The sequence below is a fragment of the Phascolarctos cinereus genome, unplaced genomic scaffold (genome assembly GCF_003287225.1).
Source record: "Phascolarctos cinereus isolate Bilbo 61053 unplaced genomic scaffold, phaCin_HiC Scaffold_1;HRSCAF=81, whole genome shotgun sequence".
Classification (NCBI taxonomy): Eukaryota; Metazoa; Chordata; class Mammalia; order Diprotodontia; family Phascolarctidae; genus Phascolarctos; species Phascolarctos cinereus.
Window position 1 is genome coordinate 69275244 of NW_027555514.1, and position 22813 is coordinate 69298056.

Here is a 22813-nt window from a genome sequence, read left to right on the forward strand (position 1 = left end):
CACAAAGGTTAAGAGACTTGCCCAGGGTCACACAGCTAATAATTGCCAGAGGCAGGATTTGAAGACTTCCTGCATCCAGGTCTGCAGCTCTACCCACTTTGCTACTTAGCTGCCTCAAAGTACCAGTCTTAGAGTCAGCAAGCCCCTCACTTCAAATGCTACTTCTAGAATAAAAGCTTAAAAGGGATTTTTTGGGGCTCCCATTCTCAAACTGGAAGACCGACTCTTCATGCACTAAACAGTCTGATGGGTCACATTTTCCATGGCTCATGAAGATTTTCTAAAACAGGTTCTTCACGCCTGGTCTATGATCTTGTTTAAAATATTTCTGTAACTCTTATTTCAGCATGATTGGTTTCCTTTGTAATCCTATTTTATGCATTTAAAAACATTATTCCAAAAAGAGGTCCATGAGATAAAGAAGGTTAAGACCTCCTTGCTGTCCTGGTCAATGGGCCATACTATTACTGTGAAGTTGGAGTTCTGGGCAGTTTGGAGGCATAAGCCTATTAATTCCCCTCATCCTTCTACTCTTATTTGACAGCAATTTCTAAATTTTTGCTGGAGTACTTTTTCTCCCTATAGTTTCTCTCCTTGTATTCCATGTAATGTTTGAATTAGTTGTCACCTTGGGCTATCATTAAAGGGTGTCATAATAACAACTCACATTTATCATTTATAAAGCACATTAAGAGTTTACTAAATGCTTTGATAAGCAAGCTGTTTAGGTTGTTTTTTCCATGAAACTTTTGGAAAAAGTTGTTATGAGCTGTAGAAATCCTGTAACAATCTCCCAATTCTACTTATCAATATGCAAATTCACACATCTTTTTATTCAACACTTCCCTAAATGCACATACTTACCTTTATAATTGCCTTTGAAATGGGTAGCAGTGCAAGATGCGACCACTTGGATGCTTTTGATTGCTGATTTAGGGAAAGCCATAACCTAGACTCCATATGGTTTTTGACACTGAGTACCTACAATGCGCAAAAAGCACATTTATCCTTCTTGTCACTATTTATTTTTCTAGGTAAAGACAAGATAATTCAGAAGAAACCAAGTTCCTCTTTTAAAATTTGGGTTTCCTGTCGGATTTGTATGTCCACTAATGATCTCAAAAATAAAATTTCAGGCCACATTCAAACTTGAAATTCAATAAAGTCAGTTAAGCCCAAATGAAACTTTACAATGGAAAGTGTACTGAAGTGAACAGGAAAAATTGATGGCATAATCCATTTCAAGCTTCTAACTCCTGGGACTAGGGATATTTAACATCTGCTACCCACAAAGGCTACAATAAATTTTTAGAAAATGAATGTAAAGATATTAATGAACAATCTGCCATCATGCCAAAAGAAAAGGAATTTGGTCTTACTAAAACAGAACAAGAATACTTGATTTCAAAGTTTTAATAAAGTCACTACATTTCAGGTTTTTTTGTCTCTCTTTATTTAAACACAAATACATTTACAGCATGCAGGTTAAATTAAAACTATATGGCGTCTTCCCCAAACCAATTATCTTTGAATGTATCTTCTTCACGCACTGAAATTAAGCCAACGTATTCCACAGGTAGATTCACTCATGTCATCTCATGTCAAATTTAGAGTTACACACAGTAGTGAGTCAGTAATCTTAAATTATGCAAATAATTTAATTGATCACCATGAATAAATATTATTCTTTTATTTCACTGAGTTTTTCTTCTAAACCATTTAACAAGACAATTCAGAGGAACATAAAAATAAAATCCACTCCAAAAAAGGGATACTGCAAATTGAAATAGCATTGCGTCAGGGTCCTAGTAGAGACTGAAAATGTTCATTTACAAAGAGTAAATAAATGTTCTGTTCCATTGACCTACCGAAGCAGAACCAAAGAGCAGTTCCTTTTAAAAAATTTAGATGTAATTCCTGGTAAACTCTGCAAAAGGTTTAAAATTAGAAATTAAAAAATTATTAAGATATAAAAAGGTAATGTATGTTTTTGAGCTACATGCTAGTTACAATTGCACTGTTACACAGCAATGCTCAGCACCGAGACCCGTGATACTTTACTTACAGGAATGAAACTACCATAGACAGACAAAAGAGAAAAAAAAATCTGCTTCATTGATGTATATTTCCGAGAAAACCAGTTTTCAGTCAGAAGTGAAATACAAATATCTAACTAAGATATGCACCCATTAGGCAGGCAAGACAAAGGTGTTTTCATTTAGAAAACTCTTGTCTTCATCACAAATGTTGCAGGATTTTCTTCTTTAGCAAAATTGCCTATCTTGCTACACACAAAGATTTCATCTTGAATTTTGGAGCGCTTCTTTTTTGATCAGTCCTAAAAGCAACATAATGGCTTTAGGGCTACAGACCGCAACAGCAAGGACTTCTGGCTGTTAATAAAAAAAATAAATAAATAAATTCACCCTTTAAATCAAGATTTTTACAAAAACTGGAAATTACAGTAGTTAAGGAAATAGAAAAATAAGCCAATTAGGGTCTGAAAACTTCTGACAATGGCTCCAAATTTCATAATACAAATATTTGTATATAAAACTTTGCTAAAAAGTTATTTTGCCACCAACATCCTAATAAAGAACTTCAGGGTTCCTATATTATCTGATGAATAGCTCCCAAACCCTAACTTTTCCCTAAATCCTGCTAAAAGCCCTAGAAGAAGCAAAGGTTTGAGATCTCTTTCCATATCACTGATATTACTTTTAAATGAAATTGTTGATTCATTTCAATCCTCTGAGGAAGAATTGGGAGCAATAGGTAAAAACTCTAGATCTAATTACAAAATCACGGACTAAAGCCAACAAAGGAAACCATTTTATTTCATGAATATACTAGTGACTCTTGCAAACAAGGCAAAAAAGAAAAGATTCATTTAATATAAAAGGTTTGGAGTAAACATCCCAATATTTCTAGACTAAACCAGAAATAAATTATAGTGTACAACTCAGTGTAGAACAATCTTAAAACATACCTCAAGGATGGGTGACCAAAATGAACTAATTCCTATTTTATGTGCATCAGTGTGTTTTACTTAATTATCTAGCTGTTTAAGCTACTTCACGTTTCCTCAATTTCCAAAGGCTAAATTTAGATCATTGATGTAGTACTGATAATGTGAGAATAAGAAATTAAATTTAGTTCTAGACCCTTCTAGTTCCTTTTCCTATGTTAGAGATGATAAATTAACTGTCAGATTTTTGTGCTAGACAGTAGGCTAACCGGAATGAAGCAGGATATTTTCACCTCATCAAACTATATTGTGTATAGAATCAGGAACAATACATAAAATGTTCCTTTGCCAAACCAACTCTCTTGTGTAAACTTAGGTTTACTTGTTAATATATAGTATTTAACTAAAAATAACCTGGCAACAGGCATTTCATCAGATTAACAGTTAAGCAGCCTGGTTGAAACTGAAATGTCTAGTTATGCAGTTTCAAGATTTCAGTGTCCAAATGATGTTCAGAAGCACACTTCAGAAATCATACAAAGAAATGTTAGCCCTGATGTCATTTCCAGGAGTCTTTAAGCGCTGCCCTGATACACACCGTGGGACACACAGTGAGTGCTACAAGTGGTAAAACAATATCACATCTAAACTCCAACCTTGTTCCATGTTCCCTAAAACAAGAAAACACACACAAAAGAAGGAAGGTGTTAACTAAAACCTTCTTTAAACCTGTAGAGTACATTCAACTTGGCACAGTGCAGACTAAATTTAAGACATGAAAGACAAATCGTGTCATGAACAGGGCTACGCTCTGAAATTACATGTCAATTTTCCAAGACGCCAAAATTGCACTCTAGTTTTGTTGAGGATCAGCAGAATTTGCAAGATGAGTTGGGTGGGAAATAGCTGTACAGGCCAGGTATAATTTCTACATTTAAAAAAGTTATAATTCTATAATCCCTGCAGGGGAGAGATTATAGTCATGGAATGAGGCTCTCTCTGCTTGGTAACACATCATCTTCAACAGCTGAAAGAGAAAAAAAGCAAAGAAAAATCAGTATTTCAATTTACAAATAAAAGATTTTCTGTTGTAATTATGAAGTGGGACAATACAATTTCAAAACAGCTAGATTAAAATTTATGAATAATCTAATACTTTCTAAAGATGTATCAATAACCACCTTACCAAACTTTTAAAAAAGACTTCTTTTACTTACCACCATTTGAACATCAGGGAAACAAATAAGCTAATAAAAGCTAACTAATTTTTAAGTCTTCAGAACCACTGGAAAGAATAGACAATAGTTTCGAGTGTGCTGGCAAGTACAGCAGAGGAGAAATGAAAAGGTAGAGACAATAGACTGCAAAAACAGCAAAAGAAGAAAATGGGATGAAGAGAAAAAGAGGGCGGAAAGAGATCCTCACAAAAGTGGAAAGAGGGAGACTGTTATCCACCATTCTCTCAGGTGCGATAGGGTTCCTCATCCAGGGAGAAGTGTTAAAATTAACTCACAGATAGCTTAGCAGTAAGAGAATCAGTAATAACGATGATGATTGCCAGTGGGATTTTGGATTGTTTTTCTAGTAGAAGAAATCAGTCTGAACTGTTCCAGTCACACCAGAATTTTTCAGATAAAATGATCTCAGTTTACTCTACAAAAACTTTCACACTGTTTCTTTCTAGCCATTCTTTAGGACAGGAGGATAGAGTGGGGCTGGGTAGGTGTCTCCACTATACAGAACAAACAATAAAATGAACCCAGTATTTTAAAAGAGTTTCAAATGTGGCCAATATAGCTAAAGTATAGAGAGGGCTCTATCTCCCTCATGTGGCAGAACTGCTATTACACAGCACTTAAAGTTCAAAAAATTCAAGTTAACTTAAGCACAATATTGTCCTTCTTCCGTGTTCTCAAGAAGGAGTGGTTCAGTTGATACGTGATAGCCACTGTAAGGTTCATCATCAAAAACTGACTGGCTGTTTTTAGCGCAAGTACCTCCAAGGCTTTCTAAAGCCCAACCCAAACAGGAAGCAGAAACAATCTAAATTAACATGCAGCTCATCCAAACTGGTATATAATTGGGACCAATAAGTATTGGCAAACAAACATTAGAACCGTTTGAAATTCAAATTCTTCCTTCTACCCAGGTCAAGCGATGCCTCCTTTGTGGGGCATCTGGACAGAACACAGAGCTTGTCCAGTGAAGGCTGACTACCAAAGGCTTGTTGAATTTTTCTGACCGGAGCAACTGACCTATCCATTTACTGGAGGGATTATGACTGGTAATGATGGGAGTCATTCAAGTGAAATCACACATATTTGAGGCATTCATGATACATTTGATGATATATTTTTTAAAAAATATTATGAAGGTATTATAGAGAAGAAAATACTGGGGGGGCAAGTCAGGAGACAAGTACTGATACTGGCTCTGCCAACTAACTGAATATCTAAAACTGTGCAACTCTGGGCAAGTTAATTAACATCTCTGGGCTTCAGTTTCTTCATTTGTAAAAGAGACCAAATGATTTCAAAAATCCAGTCCAACTCAAAATTCTTTAACTGATTTTTCTAAAATGATGAACCTCTATACCATCTGGTTCTGTTTCCTACTGTAAATCATACAATTATTAAGCGATTACTATGCACACAGCACAGCACCAGGTTCTGGTGGCAGATAAAAATAAAATGTAATTGCTGCCCCCATGGACTTTACAACCTAATAATGGGCTACAACAAATGCATAAATTATAATGCAAAATGATGCACAGGCATGGAAACTGCAAATTATATCCTATGTAAGGTCCAAGAAGAAGAGCAACAGAGGGAAGGGTGTGATTTATGAAAAAAGGCCTGGATACAGGACAGTATGAGACATATATGGGAGATGATAAGTAGTTCAGTTTGGGGGAATGAAACACACAGATAATGAAATAGTGTAAGATGAGGCTGGAAAGGTAGGGCATCTCCCATGATGGAAAAGGCTTTGAAGGCTAGGCTAAGGAGTTTGAACTTGATTGGGCAGGCAATAGGAAACCATCGAAGGGCTTTGAAAAGAGGAGAGACAGCTAATTTTCCCCATGTACAGATCAGTTCTATCATCAATATTGAAGGATGGTTTGAGGGAAAGAGGAACAGAACCGAGGTTACTGCAAATATTCAGATGTGATAATAACAGCTTCTGTGAAGTGAGAGGGAGTGGAAATAAAAGAGGACCATCTGAGAGATTATGGAGGTGGAACTGATACAACTTGACAAATGGCTCAATGTGTGGGAAAGGGAAAAGTCAAAATGGGGAGTGGGTTTTGAAGAAAAGATTAGAGGAGACAGCCTTCCCTTCAAGGACCACTTAAAATAGTAAAGGAGTCTAAAACTGCAGACAAACAACTGTCAGAAAAGTAAGATGATGGTAGCTGTCTAAGAGAGGTCTTCAGGCAGAGTTCTGTGAGAAACAGAAATCACTTCTAGCTGGGTCCAGGAGGGGAGCATCTATGGCCTTCAATAACAGACTATGTATTTTTATATCATAAATAACTGGTCATCATGAAATGTTTTCTGCTGCCCTTTTTTTTAATGTCAATGACTAAATTATGTCCATTATTATCATATGTCATTCACATTATGTCAATCATTAAATTAACATCTAATTATTGATTACCTGGCCAGGTCTAAGTCAAAATTATAGCTATTAAAAATGTTTTAAAAAAATAATTTCTATAGCACATATATACCTCTAATAAAAATTAGAATTCATTTATCAATCTTGATTCTATTAAGTCTTTAAAAAGCTATTTAAAACATTTCAAAATCAAGTATCTCAATTAAATTTTTCTACTCTTCTTTGATCTCCAATGGGCATAGTATAAACAAAAAAAAAAATCAGAAAATTTGCAAGTACAAATACTTACACTTTGTCTTGTCTGCCTCCACCACCACGAACTGCCACAGGTTGGCTATTCTGAGTAAACGCGCCTCCCCCACGAATTGCACTTGGATGAGTTGGAGAAGCAGCCGGATGCTGTCCAGGACGAATGGGCTTAGCTAAATAAAAGTAAAGAATGACTTTTGAACACCATTTATCACAATTTTTCAAGCAATTAAATCAGTATGATTTTTTCCCTCCCTCAGTATATATCACAACATATCCTTTTCTTAGGTGATCTTTGTGTCTTTATGAGTTCAGGCTAAAAAATATTGGAGTTCTACTACTATGTCAAAAAAGTGCCCTGAATTAAAACAAGAATCAGATAAGCTCTTCACATCTACCTACACACTATTTTAGATTTAAAAATAGGTTAATACTACCTCAAAATCGACAGGATCAACTTCAATATTTAAGCCCACACAGATGAAACTATAGTTCCTTGAAGTACTGAAGTAACATCAACTCACTTCTCCCCCTCTTTGTTTTTGTGACAAACAGACACAGACACATTATTGTGCCAACAAAATATGCCACAGCTCCTCTGTGGGGTCCTGCTGAGGCCTCTGGGTTTCCTGGGCTTGCACTCAAAGTCTCTTCGGCTTTTGCTTCAATGAACATGCAGATCTATATAAGGCTTTGGAGCTGGTGATGAGGGAGTCACCTTTTCTAGTCCACACCCTACCCCCTCCCTAAACTGGTTGTGCCCTCCTCCATATTTGTGTGTGTGTTTGTATGTAAGCATACGTATGTACACACGTACACAGACACGTACACGTATCTCGTTGGGGGCCCTTCTTGAGGGCCAGGAACATTTATTTTTTCCGTATTTCCAGTGACTAGCACATAGTAGGCATGTAATACTGTTTTACTGGTTGAATGATGAGAATATTTTAGAGGAGGAAAATACAAAATTTAGATCTTTCTCCTAATAATAGTGATTATAGGCAGGTTATTAACATGCGGACTTTTAATAATAAAAAAGCAACTAATCTTCTTTAGAGATTAGAACATAACTAAACACAATCTAAACTGTCTACTGCAGAGGTAACACTCCAGCATGCTGCACAAACCACATTAAAATATAATTGTGGGAAATACCTAACAAAATAAAAATAAAACAGAACATAGATTATGTGGTTTTCTAAGCCAATGTGCAGCCCACAGGGATCTTTATGTATGGTTTAGTGGCCGCATTTCTCTTTGGGATTGATTCCACTCCTACTTTCAGGCAGTTCGCCAAAGCTGTAAGACGGGTAATATAATGGAGTTCTTTAGAAGGCATTAAACAGATAGATAGATAGATAGATAGATAGATAGATAGATAGATAGATAGATAGACAGATAGATAGATAGATAAATAGACAGATAGATAGATAACTGAAAAAAAGCAAAATAAAAAATCCTGACCACTTTCTTTTACATCTGCAAGTTAAGCTGTGCTGAAACTAAGGCACTTTCACCCTCCCACCCCTTCCTGCCCACTCAATTCTTAGCTCCTAGTAATGTGGCTCTCACCCCTTTCAAAAATGTCCCCTCCTGACTATCAAATCCAATGTCCTGTTTTCACTGACCCTGGGAGCCTCCTCTATGAAATGCTCAGCTCTCCCAGCTTTGCAGGACAGTGCACAGCACTGGTTTCCTTCCTATTGCATTTTCTCTCTGCTGGGTCTTCTCCCTTTCCTGCACGTGAAACCTGGGCATGTTTCGCAGTTTGAACTGGACCCTCTTTTCCACACTCTCACATTTCATTTCCCTAAGACTAGAGACCATAAGGGAATGGTCTCTGTGTGGTGGGGTAGGATCCCTGTCACTTACAGAGTATTTGTGAGAGGATGGGAAGGGGAAGAGTAATTAGCCTCTATGTCTATCTCCAGGATATTCAGAAGGGCCACAAAAGGTTTTCACTTTTAATACCCACCCTTAACTCATGGAAGTTAATGTTTCGTTAGCACATACTTTCCAAATATGCTGCTTCTGAATAGCAGATTTATTTACATTATGATGTAGCTTAAATCTCAATTATTGAGCTTTTGTGAAAACAAAGCCTTAAGAACTCTTGGCATAAAAGAGGCCTGAAGAGGTGATAGACTAAACGCAGAATAAAACACACATTTTTGGACATGGCCAATATGGGAATTTGTTTCGACTGCCTATACTTATTTGTTAGAAGAATTTTGTTTTTGTTTTTTTCTTCCATTTGAGGGAGAAAAAATAAACTCGGGATATCATTAAGGAAGATTATGAATAAAAAATAGAATGACAGCTTGAAAGTTGTATTGGTAGCCTCCCCTATTATAAGACCTAAAGAAAAGCCCTCCACAAAGCTAGATGGATTCCCTATGGAGGAGTATGTAAGGACCTAGACAAAAATCACATGGTAGGAAAAGGCAGGGGTAGGTTTCGATCATGCTATTTTGAAAGGAATTTCTAAACTGATGAAATTAAAGGTCCAATCCACTGATTTATATATAAAGTCTGTTAGTGGAAAGCATTGCCAAAATTCACAAAGTAAAGCAATCATCAAATAAATTTATTTTTATTTTATTTCATTTAAATTGTTTTTAGAGAATTATTCCAAGAACCATTTAGCAACATGAACAGAATATTGATTTAGCCAATTCATAAAACAATATTTTTTTCATGCTGACAAGTCATTTAATTCCATAAGAGGATCATAGAGATATGAGAATGAAACGATCTTGCCTTGTTAGAGAGAGAGAGAGGGAGGGAGGGAGGGAGGGAGAGAGAGGGAGAGAGAGAGAGAGAGAGAGAGAGAGAGAGAGAGAGAGAGAGAGAGAGAGAGAGAGAGAGAGAGAACAGTTTTAGGAAAAAAAAACAAGCTCTTTCGCACGTTCTACTCACCAATCTGTGCAGAATGTCCCCTCCTGGCCATGTTCTTTGACCTGACAGCTTCCTTAATCCGATCGACTTCTTGCTGATACCGTTTACGATCCCGAGAGGCATTTTCTTTGGCTTCTTTCAGAGCCGACTCCAAAGCTTTAACTCTCTCAGCTGTAGCTCTAAGTCGTTTTTCCAATTTTGGAAGCTCACAGCGAAGATCTGCATTATCACGTACCAACTGAGGGTAAGTCAAAGCAAATGATTTACTCTTCAGAATATGAACCACATTTACTTAAAAGGTAAACATCTATTTTCTGGCATTTTTGCTTTTAACACATACAACCTGCTCCAGCTCTTCCTCCAGAGGAAGGGGAAACGGGCATGGGCACAGTTGAAGACATACATTTCTCCCAAAGCAGCTGCAGGTGGAGGAGGAAGGGCCCTTTGGCTGTGAGGTCTGAAGAGCTGAGCCGAAACCCCAGATCTACCACTTACTGGTGACTTTTTCTCAGTTAGCTGAACTCAAATACTCATTTATCCCCAATATAAAACATACAGAGAGGAAGTGTGGCAAAGTGGACAGAAAGCCAGCCTTGGCTGATGCCTGGACAAATCCTGTGGTCACCCTGGCCAGGTTCCTTAACCTCTCGGGGCTTGAGGCAGGTGCAGCTTGGCAATGGAAGGGAGAACTTCCTCACTGGGCATTCTCCACACCAATGAAATTACAGGTCAGGTTTAAAAGAAAAAAACTAGCAAAAATGATCTCAAGTGACACAACTCTTAGCTATACAAATTATGTTGTGTTATTAAACTAACGCTATCTCATTCAGTTCACACTTTCAACTTTTGTGCACATCTTGGTAAAACTGGAAAGATTTATTGATGAGGGAACTAGGGGTTTGGGGCAGGGGAAGGGAAACTGAGAATGGAGGACCCATCAGTGCTTACTAAACTTCAAGAACCTGCAGAGGCTATACAATTACACGGTTTCACTAGCCTGCCCTCAGGGAGGGAGACTCCTAACAAAAGATCACTATCCATTAGCCTCCTCTCCCCTCCTCAAATCCTCTCAAGTTCTTGGGAGTTTGTTTATATGCTGTAGTTAACAGAAAAAAACTCAGGGCCTGAAAATATGTCTCATGGAATTCCTGACCACAGGGACTGGAAAGCCTCTGAATGACAGACAAAATAATAAAAGCCTTCCAAGTAACTGGCATTTCTACAAGTCATTCTATCTCCACTTCATTACCTGTTTGTGCACTTTAGTGAGCTGCTCAAGATTATTCTCAAGAAAGGAGATCTTCTGCTTTTGGGCAGCACTACCTCCAGTGTCATCAGAATCAATCTCTGCACTCTGAGAACAAAGAGATAATGAATCACTTCAATATTTAAACATATAAAATTATTTAAGAAAACTAAGGTAAACTAAAGGTATAAGAATGAAATTTATACATAAAATTAAATGGCCATTACAAGAATTTCAAGGATGTTAAATTACCTTTTTAACTCTTGTGGCTAGGTCTTGAACAAAGAGCTTCCGAAGGTTGTGTAAAGTCTGAAGTTCTTTTGCCTTGAATGAAAAACATTTTTACAACTTAATATTTCATATTTTGGAGAAATGTAAAATCCCAAACTGCAAATTATCTTACCACTGTCTCTTCTAAACCCTTCAGGTCTTGCCTTGCTTGTTCTCGCCTGTCTTGCATGACACTAAAAATAAGGAATAAAAAATATGTACATATAGATTGTGCATGGAAACACACCAATTTTATCTTCTGGTTCAGTAAAACCTGGCTTTTATGTAATAGGGAAAGAGGAAAAAAAATCTTTCATTCAATAGAAGCTAGATTGTTAGAGTGAATAAGAAATTTTAGTTGAAAATCCTACATTTTAACAATATAATTTGTTTGATGTTCAAGACTCTTACTTATGGGATACACAGAACACTATTTCCAAAGCAAAGTGAAATGCTTCAATGGTGCAAAGAGGTAAAATTATTTGTTTGAAGTGTGCACAAAAAGACAACAACTGGTACTGATTTAAGTGTTCTTGAATCAAAATGATGGTTGTGGAATGAGGTGGTTAACTGGGAGGTAAGCAGATACTAAATTATCAGAGAATTAGAATATGATAAACCATTATTTTGCACTAAAACCACACTAAACATAAACTGAAGTTTCTTTTGATGAATCAGAAAGAACTCCAGGATCTTAGGTGCCTTAGGGTATTTATTGTGACTAGTCATGGTTGCATAGTAGCACAGACACATGAGATGTGGGTGACTGGGGCTGGGTCTGTCATTATGATATACTCTAGAAGTTGCTTTTAAAATAAATCTCTGATATCAGCTAGTCTGTTCTCTTACAAGACAGAGAAGCAAGAAAACTGTAGGGTTAGTTATGTGAGCTTTCTAGATCACAAACTGTTAGTTCCAAAGGAACCTAGCTGACTTCAGAATAATCAAGCCTTTACTATACTTGCTAGCTAGTGAGTTGTTAAATAAACAGAAACAATCTCTCCTTAATGATTCACAACTGGTAGCAGTCAGCTAAAACAATGGCATCAGCAGGCAAGTGGGGCAGATCCAGCTTGCTCATTAGTTGTAGGCATTAGAGACAAGTTCCAGCCACCTGCAGTCAGGTGACCCTCATTTTGCCTGCAGCCTTATGTTGGGCCCAGGTTCTCCTCATTACTCCAATTCAGTCTCCTATTTTAGATTTTGCCACAATTCTCACTCACGTAAGTTCATGTAGTTTCCTGCTTTTTTCTTGGTCTGTAGCTTTCAACTTCTCATGTTCAACTCTCAGGCGTTCCTGCTCTAGCATCATTTTCTGATTCTGACTATTGAAAGAAAAAAAGACAGAAGTAATGTTAGCTTTATAAAATGTGTCAAAATACACTTAGAAAAGCGTTAAGACTTTTCAAAGTTTCAGTTTTCACAGTCAAGCTTTTCCTAATATCTAAACTAAGATTTCTCTTTTACTACATAGCTCCATATTAAAAAAAAAGTCAAGTATTATCATTCACACAAGTTATCTTTTTTGACACACTGACTTGCATAAACGATAATATGTAAGGACAATAGGTTCTATGTATTTTACTTTTGCTTGTTTGCAATTTCAAATAATTTTTTTTACTTCTATTGTCCCAGGATTTTTCTTAAAACTTTTAAAAAAAGAAAAGTGAGCAAATTCCACCACTCCATTTTAAAATGAAAAATAACTTAAAGGTTCCAAATTTTTCACTAGAGCTTATGATGTTTCAATCACAAATGTGTATTTTTCAGGAAAATATCCTACCTGCAGTTTTGATTTCTGCATTTGTGTAATGCTCCAAAATTCAAAGAAAATGTTACAGATATCTGTATCTATCTAAGTTTATTTATATAAGACTATCCTACTTTTCCCCACTGAATCTCTCCCAAATACACTTTTGTTGAAATTAAATTGTAAATGTATAAGCAAATGTATTAAAATAAAAAATTAAACACTTACTCTTGAAGATCAGTAATAAGCTTTTCTTTCGCATCAACTTCATCTCTCAGACTACTAATTTGTTTTTGATGAGTTTCTCTATGGCTTTGTATCTGTTGTTCAACAGCTTGCTAAAACAGTTTATTTGAAACAAACAAACGAAAAAGGTCAAAAACGAACACTGACGTATTAAAAATTAAGATGATGACATAAAAATTAACTTACCTTAACTTCATTTGCAGTCTGAACCTTATTTAGATGCTCTTTTTCCATTTCGTGGACTTTTTCTGGGCAGGGAAAAGGAAAAGAACAGCAAATTTCTAATACAGATTATAGAAAATATGGCCCATTTCTCTGCAGAAATAATTGTCAACCCCCAAACCCTTTCAATTATTCACATTCTAAATGGCAAATCTTGCCTCAGAGTCATTAGTAGTTAGTAAAACCACAACCTTTGTCAACACATTGAATTCCTAAATTATTACTGTTACTTCATATACAAAGTCCCTTGAAATTCAAACACTTAGTTCCCTTTCGGCTCCTGGGAAGGCTGAGAGGGGACAGCTCTGAGAATTATTTATTCCTAGAATGCAGCAGTAGGCCTTGGGTACAGATGTGACAGGAAGACTCTATAGGGAAACTGGACAGTTTACAATTCCTTATGACCCAGGTCCTCAATGTGACTTCATTATTATGCACGAAGTAGCTTCCCAGATTAGTCATATACCCATTAAAATGTAATTTCAAAAAACCAAGTCCCCATCTCTACTACCTTTCATTAGTGCAAATAAAAGTTAGCTGAAAGGAAGAATTAACATGGATGATTTCTGAAAGGCTGGTAATACAAAAATCAAAATCGCTAACTTGGCTTTGCTTAGGCAGTGAAGACAAAGGCAGTTCAAGACTGGCTAAGGCAATATTCAAAGGTGACTTAAAAGGATGCTGAGCAATGAAATTTCTGGGGTTCCAGTTTGTTAGTATGAAGGGAATAGCCCCCAAATACACATATATAATTCAAAAGTCAAGAAATATATCCACCGGAAAATAAGGAATTAACATACCTTGTGCTCGAAGCTGGACTAGTTCTTCATTAAGGGAGTCCACAGATTCTTCCAACTGCCTTTTCTTTTGCTCAACGTTCTGAAGGTATTCAGTCAATGACTTGATTTTTGCTTCATGCTTTCAAAGAAAAAATATATTTGGAGTGATTTGAAGTGGGGAAAAAAATCTCAACTACTTTAGTGGCAAAAGAATCTTATAAATAAAAGACATCTTATAAAAAAATCAGAGTCCAGGCAATTAACGTTTTCAAATACATGATAAAATAATGAGACATACATTTTTGGACATGGCCAGTGAGGGAATTTGTTTTGCTAGGCTATTAGTATTTGTTGTTGAGGGCTTTCTTTTCTTTTCTTCTTTTTGATTGTTCATTGCAGGCAGGAGTAGCAAGAGGTAATAAAAACTTTTAAAAATAAATACATTTTAAAGAAAACATATATATGGCAAACTACCAAGTCCCAGATTTAAAATCTTTAAGAACTTAGCCAATGTGCCAACTGGAAAACAGTAGTCTTGAAGGGAGGGCAATGACAGTGGTGTTACTATGCTTTCCCCCATTTAACTTTACTCCATATAATTTTTCTGTATGGCTTATGCATTCTAATATTCCTGAGAAGTCACCCTACATTAGAGCATAATTTCCTGACAATGGTTCCACATCACTGGTTGTTAATTTTACTAGTTTACTATGATCCTCAAGACCCTTTCTTACCCCTAAGCATTCTGTTTAAGAAGAACAAGTAAATGGACACATTAAGGATTTTAGGTATTGGGGGCAGCTAGGTGGCACAGTGGATAGAGCATCGGCCCTGGATTCAGGAGGACCTGATTCAAATCCGGCCTCAGACACATGACACTTACTAGCTGTGTGACCCTGGGCAAGTCACTTAAAACCCCCTTGCCTAACCCACCCCCCCCACCAAAAAAAGATTTTAGGTATTGTTTGCAGCAGGTTCGCATCTCAATATTTACTGAAGCAACTATTTCAAACCTTCTTCACATACCTCCATTCCCTTCCTCAATATCTCTTGTCCCTGCCACTTGTTTTACTGAAAAGGCTACCAACTTTGAAGCTTTGAATCCTCTTTCTCCTTCCTTCCTGTTTCAGAAGATGAGGTTGTCCTTCTTGCCAAGCTGTCCCTCCATGTGCGTCCTTGCTCCTTCTAGTCATCCCTTCTGCTTTTCCCATCTTCAACCTGTCCCCTTTTAGTACTGCTGCATCAGAATGACAGAACAACTCCAGAGCTGGAAACTCCGTGGCAATCTAATGCAAGCCCTCTACAGTCTGCTGCAGTGTACATACAGTCTCTACTACGGGCAAGTCTCCTTCTGCACCGATGCATTACCAGGAAGCTCTTCCTGACATCAAACTTACACGTGCCTCTGCATCTTCCACCTGCTGCTCCTAGCGCTGACCTCTGGGCCAAGCAGAACAAGGCCAAGCCTTTTCCAGACAGACGCTCTTCAACAGAAGGCATAACCTGCTCTCCCCTCCCTGCCAGCCTCTTCTGCTTCAGGGCAAACACTGCCAGGTGCTTCAAATGATCCTAATATGGCATGACTGCCTTTCTCTAAATGTTACTCAGTTTATCAACGCCATTTCTGTACTGTGGCACCTGGAACTGAATGTGCCATTCCAGATGTGACCAGCCCATAATTAAGTGGTTTTCTTATCTGTAGTTGTATATTTTTCTTAATAAAGAACATATTTTTCTTAATGTAAGTATATATTACTTATATGTATATGTACACACACACACACACACGTTTCTTAATAAAGAACAGACTGGCTTTTACAGTTACCATGTCACAATGCTGAAGCACACCGAGGCTGTTGTTCACTAAAACCCCCAATTTTATTGATGGACTGTTGTCTAGCCAGCCCTTGTTATCTTGCACTTGTGAAGTTGATTTTTTCAACAAATGTAAATCTTTACACTTACTTATCACATTTCATCTTATTCAATTTAGCCTGTCAAAATCTTTTTCAATCTCAGTCATTCCTCTTATCTTCGTATCAGCTGCAAATTTGATAAACATGTCATACATGCCAATATCCAAGTCATTGATTAAAATGGTAAAAAGCACAGAGCCAAGCACAAAATCCTGAGTCCTCCCACTGGAGATCTCCTTCCAAACTGACAGCAAACCAGGAACCATTACTGATTAACTGTTCTGACTGAATATTTAGAACCAGTTTTGTATCCTCCTAATTGTATTTCCATTTCACTTTTATTTCCCATATTTTCCACAACAATAGCATTCTCCTAATTTCTGAAAGCAGGGACATTGGCCCGTGTCAAATCCTCATCTTTGACCTTTCCAGGATCACTCTAAGCAGCCCAGCAACCCCATCTGCAGTTCTTTCAGTTCCTGAAGGTGTTCATTTTGGTCAGATGAATATTAAGGGTATCTTGCTGCTCTATTTCTTACTGATAGTATCTTGGGCTTCAGCTCCGTATTAGCCATTTTTTCTTTTACATTTCTAAGTTTGTTCTCATTAGCAAAGAAAATAAAATACAAATGGAGCCACTTTGACTCTTCTGTCATCAATTATCACTCCATTCTCCCCAAGCAGCAGCCCTACCCCCTTCTTTAAGTCTTTTTTCCCTGAATGCAGCTAAAGAGCGCTTTTTGTTTTTAGCCCCCCAGCCTTGGCTTCTTCTGAGCTTGAGCCCTCCTTAGAGGATTTCTGCACAATCCCTCCCAAACTTTTGCATTCATCCCATTAGCTGCTTTTCCTTCCCTCTTTCAATGTCTTTAAAACTCTAAACTGATTGGTGAGTTCCTGTGCATATGCTGATTATCAGCACTGTTTCTTTTTTCATTATCTTCATAATTTGATTGTTGAGAGTGTCTTATCCCTTCTGGGCTAACTTTACTTTAGAATTGTACAAACCTCAATGGCATTCTACTGATACCCAGAAAAGAGAACTTTTTTATCACAGGATCCTAACCATCCTTCCTTTTAAGATCTCTCCCCCAAAGTCAGGATTCATCACATGACTCTATCTTCTTAACATGCAATGCTATTCCACCCACACCAACCTCAATTCTTTCTTGTATGCCCTTTCAGAGGCGCATTCCAGTCCTCAGTGTCACTCTATTCAGTTCCAGTGATACTGATGAGGTCACACACAGCCTGCTGGCACTAGAAAATCTAGGGCTGTCGTTTTTGCTTTGAACTTGTACTCTGGACATTTGTATACATATAAATCTGATGTCATGGATTTCATCACTAACTCCTAGGATATTTTTTTCTAGATGGATTAAGAGACTGACGCCTTAGGAGACAACCATATCTTAGAGAGTGAGAGGAAGAAAAAGAGTCAAAAGACAAAGAATGATCTGAGAATTATAAGAACTCAAGACAATGCTGGTCTCCATTTGGATTGTTCTATAATCCCCTCAAACTCAAGATATCTAAAGCTGAACTCATATTTTCTTGTTAAGACTCAGCCCTTCTGTTATTTGTGAGGATCAAATTCTCAAGACTAATCTTTTGACGCCTGCTCTTCTTGGATTCCTCAGATCCAATGAACTGGCAGGTTCTGCTGACTTTATTCCAACAATCTCTCTCATACCTGCCTGGTCCTTTCTAGCCCTACCATGGCTCAGGCTCACCTAACAGATTTTGGGCTGGTTCAGACCTTAAAGACTATCCAGTCTAACACTTTAGTTTGACAGAGGAGAAAAATGAGGCCCAAAGAGATCAACTAACTTACCCAAAGTCACACAGTAAGTGGCAGGAGCACAATTTGAACCCAGGTCTTGTGACTCCAAATCCAACACTACATTATACTACAATGACTCTTGTAACAGATTCTTCTCCTTTTTTGACCCCTTCCAGTTCATAGTTTTATTCAAAGTTTAATTTCTTAGTACCAGAAGATAACGGTACTTAGGTTACTTTAGTCAACTTAAGTTGGCAATGATGAGTCAGAACAGAAATTCTTCAATTAATCGGGTTGCTAGGAATAACAGAAGACTTCATCTAATATTTATACAATGTTATGAAATAAAGCATAAGTACATTAGATATACTGTGGTTCTTTGGTGTATCTTGAAAGGGAAATTTTTCTGTAACATGTCAGGGAAATTTTAATTAGCTACAGCTATAGTGGAAGGTATATATACTGTATATATACTGTACTGATTAACTATATACCCTTTCAACACTATACATGGTGTCCCAAAATTCTTAACGTAGTTCAGTTTTAGCCTTTAAAATGCACTAAGACTTTAGGACATGCTGTATGTCAGTTTAGATTCATTAACCTACCACTAAGACTCAACTGCCCCAACTACCATAGAATTAGTAGATTAAATTGCTGCTTACTTGAATCTTACAGGGAGACAATACTTGTTTTCTTTTGATACGAGGACATTTTGACCATGACACATCCCATTTACATTCCTTTAAAGACAAAGCTCTAAACTAACAGGGTGCTGTTTCTTGCCAACAGCAATCTTTATTTAAAAGCTCTAGATCAAGAGAAGCACGAAAAGGTAAACAGGAAAGAGAAATCATAAGGGACTTATTAAAGTTGAACTGTTTACATTCCTACATGGAAAGATGATATTTGTAACTCATGAGACCTTTCTCAGTATTAGAGTAGTTGCAGAGAATATATACACACACATACACACACACACACACACACACACACACACATACACAGACAGACAGACAGACAGAGGGCAAAGGGTGAGTTGAATATGAAGGGATGATACCTAAAAAACAAATTTAAGGGGTGAGAGAAGATTGTACTGGGAGAAGGACAAAGGGAGAGGTACAATGGGGCAAATTATCTCACATAAAAGAGACAAGAAAAAGCTTTTTACAGGGGAAGAGGTGAGGGGGAATGAGTGAATCTTACTCTCATCCGAATTGGCTCAGAAAGGGAATAAAATACACACTCAATTGGGAATGGAAATCCATGTTATCTTACAGGAAAATACAGGGGAAGGGGATAAGAGAGGGGGGAAATGATAGAAGGGTGGGCCAGTTGGGGGACGGGGTAATCAGAAACAAATATTTTTGAGGAGGGACAGGGTCAAAGGAGACAATCGAATAAACGGCCCCCACATTTCTTTCACAACTGACAAGTATGGAAGTGTTTTGCATGACAACACATGTGCAACCTATATCAAACTGCTGGCCTTCTCAATGAGGGTAGGTGGGGAGGGAGGAAGGGAGAGAATCTGGAACTCAAAAGTTTTAAAAAAAACGAATGTTAAAAATTGTTTTCACGGGGCAGCTAGGTTGCACAGTGGATAGAGCACTGGTCCTGGAGTCAGGAGGACCTGAGCTCAAATCCAGTCTCAGACCAGACCCTTGACACTTACCTACCTGCGTGACCCAGGGCGAGTCACTTAACCTCAACTGCCTCACATGAAAGCAAATAAATAAACTGTTTTTACAAGCAACTGGGAAATAAGACATATAGGCAATGGGGTATAGAAATCTTTCCTGCCCTACAGGAAAACAGAAGGGGAGGTGGATAAGAGAAGGGAGGGCAGATTGGGGGAAAGGGATATTCAGAATGCTTGCTGTCTTGGGGTTGGGGGAGGGGAGAGATGGGGAGAAAATCTGGAATTCAAAATCTTGTGGAAGTTAATGTTCAAAACTAAAAATAAATTAATTAATTTTAAAAAAGAGCTGATTAAAAACAAAAAATAAAAGCTCTAGAGCAGGGGTGGGGAACCTGTAGCCTCAAGGCCATATGTGGCCTTTTAACTGAATCCAAAGTTCACAGAACAAATTTTCTCAAAGGGGGCTGAGGGACTAGAGATTGACATAAAAACCATTCTGTATCAAACCTTGTATACCACATCATTTGTTCTCTAGGATAATATTGAAGATCACGTAAATTTAACAGGTCTGTTTACACATTTTGTAGAATTTCATAAACAAATTTAAATACAAAAATATGCCAAATAAAATTTAGAATTATTGTATTGTATTAAGTTGTATAAGGCTTAATAAAGCTGTTTATACTACTTCAAAGACTAGCAACCCTGACTGTATACTGAAGTGCATCATACTATTTTTTTCTGAAGTTGATCTGTTTTAATGTGAAATTGCATCACAATTAAAATCACATTTAAGACTGCATGATATCCATTAAAGGCGATCACACTTTGCCTTCAATACAACCTAAAATCAGTCTAGTGATCCAAATACTACTGGATCAGTATTAAGTGTCAATTCATAGGGGCAGCTAGGTGGCGCAGTGGATAGAGCACCGGCCCTGAAGTCAGGAGGACCTGAGTTCAAATGTGGCCTCGGACCCAACATTTGACACTTACTAGCTGTATGACCTTGGGCAAGTCACTTAACCCCAATTGCCTAAAAGCCAAAAAAAAAAAATCATAGTATAGTCTCCCACCTTTGTCACTCTACATTAAAATTTCACATTTGTGTTTTAGTTTTAACAAACATGCTTCAAAGAAAATAATAATTTAGGAAATATTTCCAACTACAATAAAATAAATTTCCAACTACAGCCTATTTCCTCTTCAAGTATGAAAGTATCAATGCTAATATAGTTATGTTTCAGGCCTCACAGCTTAAATCCATTCTTATATTGGCACCCAGAGCTCTGATATGAAATAAACCAAAATAGTTGAATACTTATTCACTTTAAGAGTCCTATGAAGATAGCTTCAGGGATTGTTGGAAGATAGGTTATTTTATAATAACTATGTTTCAGGTGACACGCAGTATGCCTAAACACAGTCTATTTTCAACTTCTCAACATTTGGTTTAGAACACGTGTTTCTGTGCCAGAAGGCCAGACCTTTGCAATTTATCTTGGAGTGTTCCTGAAGTCATTCTACTTCTTTTGTAAATTTTATAGACAATTTCAACACAGAAGGTTTTGCTTTAGAAAATATAATCCTACAGTGACATACCATTAACAAAACTTCCAGTTTCTTGAAACTCAGTTTCTTTCTCCTTTCAAATGGTTCTTCTCATGAATGAATAAATAATACAAGTTGTAGAAACTGAAAGGCAATAATGGCTTTGACTTTCTAACACACCTTCTTGAATACATTTTTTTCCATTCTCATCAGGTCAAAAGCTGAATTTATACTGGCTAATTTAGATCAAAGCAGAGGCCAATGGAACATTTCTCTCCTCTTCTGATGATTTCACAGACTGACAGAAGGAACTTAATCCTGCACATTCAAGACACATGGGGCAGACAGAAACCTGTCCTGTAAATTCAAAGCTAGGGAAAAATGTCAAAGGCAAAATACTAAGGCTCAGAAGTAAAAAAGTCTTTCACTTTTAAATTCCTCAGTTTTACATTCACCCAAAGGCCACAATTATGTGCAAACTCAATCAGGTTCAAGCCACAGGCCCTTGCTGGCGTCTGTACTACTATTCCAACAAAACATTCAGCTGGCTGCAGCAGTTTCTGAATTTCAGTTGTTACTCTATTCCCTCACCTTGTGCTCCCTACCTTGGGCCTGTCCTCACCTGAACCCCAAGAAATTAGTTAATGGAAAGTCCATGGGAGAAAAGAGAGGGTGGGAGGAAATAGAAGATGGAGGGGCAGTGGGAGATATCTGGGCTGCATCCAGTCCACTGAGCTTCTTAAGTAGATCTTCCTGCCTCCAATCTCTGTTGTCAAATTCTCTTCACACTGTTCTTAAAGTAATTTCCTGATGAACGACAGTGATCACACAAACTTGTCTGCTCGCTTAGTGGTTCCCATTCCTTAACAAAATATAAGCTCCTAAGTTTGGCATCTGAGACCATTCACAACGTGATTCTCGCCTGCCCTTCAGTTTCCTTGCACTCCACTCTCATCCATGTAATCTCTTCTCAGTCAAACCACGTTGTTGGCCTTTCACCTATCCCCCCCAACACGTTCCCATCCGCATCATCAAACAAGGAATGGTCTCCCCTCACATTTTCAAACACTGTCAAGGTCCAACTTAAGTTCATCTTCTCTATGAAACCCCTCCTGACTCTCCCAGCACCAAGTTTTCATTCCCTTCTCAAATCTCTCCTACCCCACTGCCTGACTTTCTTGCATTTGTTTTTCAGCTCACATTTGTTATTCATCTCATTCCCACCTCTCACCCTCAAAACCAGACACTGTTTATCTTCTGAGTCCCCAGAGTGCCTAGCATTGGTTTACTGCACATAAGTGTCTGAGGGATGAAGTGAATTGAAATGAATTCCTGAAGAATGTGCTAAGTGGTCTCATTTCAATCACTCTTCATTCTCCAGAACGGATGAATGGGTATACAACCAGGATTCCTAGATCTTACTCTTAGTAGCCTTTTCTTTTCGGAAGTGAAAAATTCTCTAGGGAGGATGAATTATATTGAGTGAGAGGTGTAACCTACTCAGAACTGTCATAATACTTTGTAATGTCACACTGAGAAAACAAAAATCAATATTCTCTCTGAATTAATCCCAATGTGTTTCACTTCAGTTAAACTACGGAAATTTGTTTTTCCAAAAGTATTTCCCAACAAAGCTGGTTTGAAATTAAAACTATAAAGACATTTCAATAACGAA

General features: G+C 37.5%; 2 protein-coding genes and 1 pseudogene across 8 annotated transcripts in view; 1 reads left to right on the plus strand and 2 right to left on the minus strand.

The window, feature by feature from the left end:
- Window positions 1-6542, plus strand: part of LOC110211258 (uncharacterized) — a 66840-nt gene extending 60298 nt beyond the window's left edge. For 4 of the 6 annotated variants that reach the window (XR_013485817.1, XM_078152191.1, XM_078152173.1 and 1 more), the window contains one exon: window positions 1035-1438. The gene's annotated coding sequence lies outside the window, so the exon portion shown is untranslated. Of the gene's footprint in view, window positions 1-1034; window positions 1439-5117 lie in introns of those variants that run through there. The other 2 variants (XM_078152177.1, XM_078152184.1) reach the window with 1 other exon arrangement.
- Window positions 1430-22813, minus strand: part of KIF5B (kinesin family member 5B) — a 70221-nt gene continuing 48837 nt past the window's right edge. For both annotated transcript variants that reach the window (XM_020990469.2, XM_020990467.2), the window contains exons 17-26: window positions 14271-14388; window positions 13435-13496; window positions 13231-13340; window positions 12476-12577; window positions 11386-11446; window positions 11235-11306; window positions 10986-11090; window positions 9758-9974; window positions 6879-7011; window positions 1430-3995 (exon numbers count right to left, since the gene is read on the minus strand). In XM_020990469.2, the coding sequence (XP_020846128.1) occupies window positions 3989-3995; window positions 6879-7011; window positions 9758-9974; window positions 10986-11090; window positions 11235-11306; window positions 11386-11446; window positions 12476-12577; window positions 13231-13340; window positions 13435-13496; window positions 14271-14388 (987 nt within the window). In that variant the 3' untranslated portion in view covers window positions 1430-3988. The remainder of the gene's footprint in view (window positions 3996-6878; window positions 7012-9757; window positions 9975-10985; window positions 11091-11234; window positions 11307-11385; window positions 11447-12475; window positions 12578-13230; window positions 13341-13434; window positions 13497-14270; window positions 14389-22813) is intronic.
- On the minus strand, window positions 14400-22804 carry LOC144456749 (cyclin-G1 pseudogene; annotated as a pseudogene).